Below are 8,500 nucleotides of genomic sequence, written 5' to 3' on the forward strand. Positions count from 1 at the left end.
AAGCGATGCCGGCCGAGGGGCTGAACAGGCGTTAAAGGCACAGTGCTCTGAAGCGATGCCGGCCGAGGGGCTGAACAGGCGTTAAGGGCACAGGGCTCTGAAGCGATGCCGGAGGTTGTAGGATTCTTAGCTTCTGCAGCTTGCCGGCCCTAAGCAGTTTTTAAGGAGTGCATCGGGGAAGCCCAATGTTAAGTGCATTATGCAGTTTTGCAGGATCTCAGGAATGCTTTGGAGTTTCTTAGGGGTTCCTGAGCCTTGAGAGTAGAAATAAGAACCCAAGGGCTTCCCTGGTGGCGCAGTGGTTAAGAGTCTGCCTGCCAATGCAGGGGACACGGGTTCGATCCCTGGGCCGGGAGGATCCCACATGTCGCGGAGCAACTGGGCCCGTGAGCCACAACTACTAGAGCCCACTCAACTAGAGCCCGTGCTCCGCAGCAGGAGAGGCCACCACAATGAGAAGCCTGCGCACCCCAACGAAGAGTAGCCCCCGCTCTCTGCAACTAGAGGAAGGCCGCAAGCAGCAACGAAGACCCAATGCAGCCAAAAATAAATAAATAATTTAAAAAAAAAAGAAGAACCCAAGACAGCCCCACCCCCTCTGCGTGGGCTCCAAGGGCTCCTGTGTTTATTCTCTCCTCATGTCTGTTTCCAGTCCCTCCTCAGATTCATGGTGGAGAGGTCAGATCAGGCAGCTGGACAGTAGCCTAATTTTGAAATGAGGAGGCGTGTCTCAGGCAGGTGGATGGAGCCAGGCTGTCTCGTGGCAGTGGTTTTGCGGAGGGAGTGGTTCCCGTTGACACTTGTGTGCTTGACCACGCAAGGCAGGCACATGCCATATCTTCCTTCATTGTCCCCTCCCTGGTTCCTGTGCGATGGGCACTGTCATTACCCACAGTTTGCAAACTGGGAACAAGGGCTCAGAGAGGTGAAGGGACTTGCCACAGGTCCCCTGGTGGGTGACGGGCAGGGCTGGACTCGGCACCAGGCCACCGGAGCTGAGGACCCAGGCCCCTCACCACCCCGCACTGTCCTCCACTGGCCCAAAGAAGATCTCTGCTTGTGACAGGGCGAGCAAAGAACGAAGTTGAAAGGCACTAGGCAAGCAGGGAAATAGAGCTGCCCAGCAAGAATCAGATTCATTGGTTGTATCTGCAAAGCTGCCCAGCGCCAGGTGGGCAGGTGACCTTGCCTCTCTTGCACCTGTGTCTCCTCAGCAGTGAATTGGGTCTTCCTCCACCTCGTTTGTGCCAATGAAAGGAGACCAGCGTAGCACATTTAGCAGGGCACCCCATGGGTGTTAGCATACGAAGGCAATGCCAATCCCTGTTTTCCAAATAGTCTGGAGTACATCCAAGAAATCGCTGGCTGCCGCACCGTCCCAGTAGAGGTCGGTTCCAGGTACACGGACGAGGAGTGGTCCCAGACGCTCATGACTGTCGATGAGTTCATCAGCAAGTACATCAGGAATGAGGTGTGTCGTTTGACTCCTGCCCCCTAATACTTAGGAGGGAGGGGACGCGTTACATTTGGACAAATAACTTCCATGTGTCGCCAGGGGAGGTTTTGGAGGAGTCAAGAAGCTATTCTTTAAGGGCCTGTGGTCAGTAGGCTGGCCAGCGCAAGAAAGGCAGGCGGGACATAAGGTTCCCATTTCAGGCCCTTTGTTTTTTGGAGGTTTTTTTTTGTTTGGGTTTTTTTGGTTACAATTTAGTGGGTTTTGGTATATTCACAAGATTGCGCAACCATCACCACTATCTAATTCTAGAACATTCTCATCACCCCAAGGAAGCCCCGTACTCATTAGTAGTCACTTCCCATATCCCCTTCCCCACCATCCCCAGGCAACCACGAATCTGTTTTCTGTTTCTATGGATTTGCCAATTCTGGACATTTCACATCATTGGAATCATATAATATGTGGCGACCTGTGTCTGGCTTCTTCTATTTAGCATAACGTTTTCAGGGTTCATCTCTGTCGTAGCACGTACCAGTGCTCCGTGCCTTTGTATGGCCGAATACTGTCCCTTTGATGGATAGACCACATCTTGTTTGTCCATTCCTCAGTGGATGGCCGTTTGGGTTGTGTCCACTTTTTGGCTGGTATGAAAAATGCTGCTGTGAACATTCACGTACACATTTTTGTGCGGACGTGTGACTCTGTTTCTCTTCGGTGTATACGAGGAGCGGAATTGCTGGGTCAGATGGTAACTCTGTGTGTGACCTTTTGAGGAACTGCCAGATTGTCTTCCAAAGCAGCTGCACCATTTTGTCATTTCTTACAGTGAGGGCCTTGGGTGTCTTCCTCTTCCTGATACCTGTTGGCCACTCTGGCCGCAGTTTGGGTCAATGGTGCCCAGCATCCCGTCTGCCCTGCCCCCATCTGACCCTTGCAGAGGCCCTCGGGCATCTTCAAAGAACCCCTGAGCGTCGGGGAGCCCGGTTTGTAAAGCACTGATCTTTGAACTCATCTGATTGGTAGAAATTTTCACAAAATGATCATCTCCAGTGCAGGCAGTTGTAGGAAAGTGGACTCTCACATTAACTGCTGGTGAGATTGTAAATGATGTAACACTTGGGAAAACAACGTGGCAGAAGCTATTGAGATTTAAAATCCACGTACTCCCTGACTGCATTGTTCTCCTCTTGGAAGCATGTAAACGTCAGGACCAGAGCATTCGGCTGTTTATTGAAGCACCGCGGCAGAAGCACCTTAGTGTCCACCAGCAGGGGGATGGTTGAATGAATAATGATGCATCCTGTCTATGAAACGTGCATGCATCAAAGGAGTGAGTCACATATGCATGTACTGACCTGAAGAGGTCGTCATGGTATATCATTGAATGAAAAAAGCAGACTTCACAGTAATACATATTGTATGATTCCATTTTTATTTTAAAAAATCCTTATGTGTGTACAGCCCCTTCACGTTTCATGTGAGAAAACTGAGCCCCGGGGCTCAGGGTGACTTACTCAGGGCGGAGGCAGGGCCAGATCCTGAGTCCCCCCATCAGCCCAGTCTTGCTGGCTGGCAAGGGATCACATTCACCCCCGGGTCGGAGGAGGGGGTACCAAGCAGGCCGGAGACGAGGGCCCTCCTGGTGACGCCTAGGACAGGGTGCTGAGAGCCAGCCACACGGGCAGCTGAGGAGGTGTCCCACGACTAACGGGGCTTTTCTGTGTCGCCTCTGGTCTTTCTCCCATGGAGTAGCCGAAGGACATCGGGTACCTTGCTCAGCACCAGCTCTTTGACCAGGTAAGTCCGAGCCCCTCTACCCTTCACCCTCTCACCTCCTCCCACCTCCCTTCCTAGGCGCTGGCCCCGGAGGGTTGGAAAGGGGTCGCAGCCTCGTTTGCTCCCCAGTGGTACTGCCCCCTGCGGTGAGCAGGGAGGCCCCTGTGCCGCTACCCGTGCCCTACTCGCCAGCGGACAGCAGGGGAGCAGAGCAGGCCCTAGGATGGCCCCCAGGGGATGGAGTCTAAAGCCCAGGTGTGGTCAGAACCGAGGAACAGGTCCCCCAGGTGAGGGTGGCAGGCTGTGACCTGACCCAGAACGAGCGAGTGGCCGCTGACCTGGACTCACAGAGTTCCCTGGGCAGGGCCTGGAGCCGCCCTGACCACCTTTCGGTCGTCTGCTTACGAGGCAGGCTCCCCGCACCTGGGCCTGTGCGCTGTGGCAGGGCCCGGGTTCCACTCCTCTGGGTACCCTGACTGGCTGGATGGAGGGCCCTCAGGACGAACTGGTGGAGACTGAAAGAGGAGGGGGCCGTGGGCTGGAGCTGAGGGGAGGAGCAGGGCTCGAGGCCGAGGCCAGTCCCAGGGAGAGGCGCCTCACGAGCCAGGGTCAGAGGGCAGAACGAACCCCACGTGCTGGGCGCGTCCACCGGCGTGAGAGGGTTTGGTCAGAAAAGCAGAGCAGGAAGCCGAAGAGGGAGGCTGGGGCCAAGCTGGCAGGGCCTTGAAGGCCAGGCCAAGACAGCGAGGAGCCTGGGACGTTTGTGAGCTGGAGGGTTCCCACTCCGAGGTGGTATTCCCAGGAGAATCCAACAGGGGCGCCGGGGGATGCAAGGAGAGCGCCCAGGGGAAGAAGAGGGACGGTGGCAGGCTGTGCTAGCTCTGTCTCTGTCACACATCCTCCCCTGAGACCGTCCAGGTGTGGCCCAGACAGCGCCAGCGTCCTGGCTTTTAGAGGTGCAGGGTCCATCCTGGGCCGCACCCAGATCAATGGCACCAGCATCACCCATCACCCAGACCTGCGTCAGGTGGGGCCCGTAGCCGCCAAATGCAGAGCTGGGGAAGTGCTGGCAGGAACCAGGACCGTCTGGCTCGTGGGGAGTGAGGAAATGGGGCTGTGCAGTGCTGTGCAGGATGGCCATAGCTGAGTTGGCAAAGGACAGGAAGAAAGGCCGCAGAAGGTGAACAGGGATTGTCTGCGGGGGGCGAGAGGGCGAGGGGGTCCCTCCCTCTCTTTTCTGCAGTTTCCAAATCATCTATAATGAGTATATATAGTCCTCATAACGAGAAGAACAGAGACTTTGTTTTCAAATGCAAACAAAACAGAACAAAGTGAAGTGTAGCGTGAATCAGATTCATCCTGTGCTTTCAAAGCCGTCCAGTTAGGATGCCGAAATGCTCAGAGGAGGGCTCACCCTGGGGAGCCCTCCGTCCACCCCTTGCCTCATCCCCCGCTCTCCTCTTCGCTCTGTACTTGGGGGGTGGCCCAGGCTGTGACCCTGGTGGCGGGCGGCAGATGGCTGCTTTGTAGGCCCCTGTGCACCGGCGCTGAACCCTGCCCTGGGGACGCAGGGACAAAGGAGACAGTCGCTCTCCTGCCCCGTGGACCTGAAAAACACACGTATCTGATGGTAATGAGCGCCTTGAAGGAAAGGAGAAATGTACCCTACAAAGGAGGCTGGGCGGGGCAAGGGCTCTTTCCATCTGATGGTCAGGGAAGGGGTCTTGGGGAGGTAATGTCTGAGCAACAGCCCAAAAGATGAGCAGTAGGTACCCAGCCACATGGCAAATATTTTGCCCATTTCTTTTTTATTGGGTTGTTGGTCTTATTTTGAATTTTAGGAATCCTTTATATATGTTCTGGATGCAAGCTAGTTGTCAGCCGTAAGCATTATGGGTATTTTATCCCTGTCATCAACTTGCATTTTATTTTCTTCTTGTGTCTAAAAGGACATGACAAGCGCCATGCCAGCTGGGAGAGCAGCAGGTGTGAACTTTCACCTTCAAGGGGCAGGAGAGTTCAGCGTGGCCAGAGCCGAGCGCATGAAGGGGAGGGAAGTGGCAGATGGGGCCTGAGAGGGAGATCAGGGCTGGAAGAAGGATGGTTTTCTTAACGTGAAGGGAAGTATTTCCAGGATGGCTGTGGCACTGTCTGGGGAGGAGTTGAGGTGACAGGTGTGGAAGCAGGGAGACCACTAGAAGGCTGCTGCAGCGGTCTAGGGAGAGCTAACGCCGTGCGTGGAGAGACGGGGTTAGGACGTGTGTGAGCTGCCAGCACCTGACGTGGTGGGCGTGCAGAGATCGAAGGAAAGGGAGCAGCCCAGGAAGACTCCTAGGTTTGGGACCCGAACCACTCGTTAGATGGAGCTGAGGCATCCGGGGGGACTCGGCAGATGCGGTCTTGGCCAGGCCTTATGCCACAGCTGCCCAGAACGGGCAGTGCTGGGCGGGAGGCGAGGTCAGGGGCTGGGTGTGTGCCCTGAACAGGGAAGACCTGGGTCATTCGGGGTCAGGACCACAGCCAGTGGGAAGCTGGGGTCCCTGTCCTGACCGGGGGGCCCCAGTTGGGGATGTGCCAGCCTTCAGGAGCTGCAAGTCCAAAGTTACAGGGGGGCAGGAGGTGATGGGGCCAGGTGGGCTGTGTCCTCTTGCCCAGGCATCCCCATGTGAGGACTCGTGGGTCCTGAGTCCTGTCCTCTCTTGCTAAGTAAAGAAAAGGGGGATTCAAGTTGATCAGGCCCCTGCCACGTGATCTCAAGAGACCGGCCTGTCCTATCCCCTGGTCTCAGTCATAGTGGGGCTCGGCCTCCCAGGGCCTCTGGAAGCCACAGGTCAGCTTAGCTCCCTGTCCTGGAGCAGCTTCCCCGGGAGCCCTAACTTCACAGCCTCCCGGAGGCCCCTGATGCCGCCACGCAAAGGAGCAGCACAAGCTCACTTCCAACTGGGTCAAAGTCCATGAATGGTTTTAAGACTTCCACACCTGACCACGTCGCTTTTTTTTTTTTAACCCAATTTTTATTATTTGTTTGTTTGTTTATTTTTGGCTGCATTGAGTCTTCGTTGCTGCCTGTGGGCTTTCTCTAGTTGCGGCAAGTGGGGGCTACTCTTTGCTGTGGTGCACGGGCTTCTCACTGCAGTGGCTTCTCTTGTGGCAGAGCACGGACTCCAGGTGCATGGGCTTCAGTGGTTGTGGCTCGCGGGCTCTAGAGCGCAGGCTCAGTAGTTGCGGCACACGGGCTTAGCTGCTCTGCGGCATGTGAGATCTTCCTGGACCAGGGCTCGAACCCATGTCCCCTGCATTGGCAGGCAGATTCTTAACCACTGTGCCACCAGGGAAGTCCTGACCACATTGCTTGATGCCACCAGCAGCCTGGCATGAGGGTGCTCCCTTTACCACATCCTCACCACCACCGTGTGTTACCACTTTTTCAACTTCTGCTAATTTGATCAGTGGGAAAGGATGACAATGTTAGTGCTAATGAGACCGAAACTCTTCTTTATATCTAATTCATCTTTATGTGTGATCTGCTTTTTGTCCTTTTCTCATTTGTATACCTTATATATCGGGATCCTTATTATTTTTCCTTATCATTTTGTGTGCATGCTCTACATTAACCTTCCTTTACCACAGTTCAAATGTTTCCCATTTCACTCCCCATCTTTGTATTAAGTAACTTCTCTTAAACGTACCAATTGTGACTGCTTTACCATTAGGAAAATTTGGAAAATCTTCCCTTCCAGAGATTTCATTAACTGCTCAGTCCCATTTTCTTTCTGTTTTTCTTTAATTTGATGTTCTAAAATTAGAAAATTGCAAGCTGGTTTATTTTTAGGTACAAAGCAGTGGTATCAGGTTTTTAAGAAAAGGAAACAAAGTTAAAATGCATATGACATGGAAAGAAATCGGAAAATAAAATTATAACCCTTCCCTAGCAATTATGTATTTACTTTTTAAAATTGATTTTTAAACTCCTATACAGTAAAATGTGGCTACAGTCATATTATTACACAAGAAGAGAGTGTGTATCGGCCTTCTGGGAGAGTCAGTGGACTTCTAGGCTGCTGTGTCCCACAGGCCTGGTCTTGAACCTCCACGTCTGCTCTGACCCTACAGATCCCGGAGCTGAAGCAGGACATCAGCATCCCCGATTACTGCTGCCTGGGTGCCGGGGAGGAAGAGGAGATCACCATCAACGCCTGGTTCGGTCCCCAAGGCACCATCTCCCCGCTTCACCAGGATCCCCAGCAGAACTTCCTAGCCCAGGTTGGAGCTGCTCAGAATATCGGCCTTCCCCCTCCTCCTGGCCCAGCCACACGCAGCCTGGCCCAGCCACACGCAGCCTGGCCCAGCCACACGCGGCCTGGCCACATTGTCCACATTTAAACATTAAAGAGATGAACCACTGACAGGGACGTGGACAGAAGTGAAAACAGAGACAGAAAGGTACCAGGCCTCAGCGGGGGGCCCTCTGCCTGGTCGGGCGGCTTCCAGACATGGCTCCTGCATCGTCTGGGTTCCCAGACGCCTCCTGAGGGCAGAGTGGGGCCGGGCGCCATCTCCGGATGGAGCAAGTGCCCCGACGGCTGCCTCTCCCCTGCCGTCCATCAGAACCAGGCCAGCTTCTCCTGCCAGAACCCTCCAAATACAGGGAACCTGCTCAGCCAGTGGGTGGTTTTATGGAGACCCAGATAGAGCAGCGCGCGCACGTGCGAGCATGTATGTTGTAAGGGGAGGGGCACCTGTAATAAAACCACCTTCCGTCGCAGGAAGAGAGGTTTGACAAGTGAGAGTGTTCTTCCAGCCCGGGGACCAGTCCCCAGAGGCAGCAGAGGGGCCGGGAGCCAGACCGCCTCTCAGCCTTGCGAACGTGGCCATTCACTTAACCTCTCTGTGCCTCCATATCCTCACCTGTAAAATGCGGGGAAAGGATGAACCACCTGGGAGGGGTGTGCTGAGGCTCAGAGTTAACACACATGCAGCACTGAGACCGCGGTGCCACCGTCGAGGGCCTGTTAGCAACAGTAGCGCAGGCAGTGACTCCTAACCTGACGCGTGTGCTGGGCGCGGGGCGGCCGGGGTGGCCGGGCACCTGCTGAGGAGGGCGGCTCTCTTCCTTGCAGGTGATGGGCAGGAAATACATCCGGCTGTACTCCCCGCAGGAGTCAGAGGCCCTGTATCCTCATGACACGCACCTTCTTCACAACACGAGCCAGGTGGGCCTGGAGGACCCGGTGGGACCCACCATTTCCCCTCCTCCACACCCCGTCT

General features: G+C 54.8%; 1 protein-coding gene across 1 annotated transcript in view; it reads left to right on the forward strand.

Moving 5' to 3' along the window:
* The window catches only part of KDM8 (lysine demethylase 8), a 33,214-nt gene that overhangs the window by 11,811 nt on the left and 12,903 nt on the right, over positions 1–8,500 (forward strand). The window contains exons 4-7 of the mRNA XM_004268598.4: positions 1,339–1,471; positions 3,209–3,253; positions 7,346–7,495; positions 8,353–8,445. Of these exons, the coding sequence (XP_004268646.1) occupies positions 1,339–1,471; positions 3,209–3,253; positions 7,346–7,495; positions 8,353–8,445 (421 nt within the window). The remainder of the gene's footprint in view (positions 1–1,338; positions 1,472–3,208; positions 3,254–7,345; positions 7,496–8,352; positions 8,446–8,500) is intronic.

Source organism: Orcinus orca, chromosome 16, assembly GCF_937001465.1.
Source record: "Orcinus orca chromosome 16, mOrcOrc1.1, whole genome shotgun sequence".
In the NCBI taxonomy this organism is placed as follows: Eukaryota; Metazoa; Chordata; class Mammalia; order Artiodactyla; family Delphinidae; genus Orcinus; species Orcinus orca.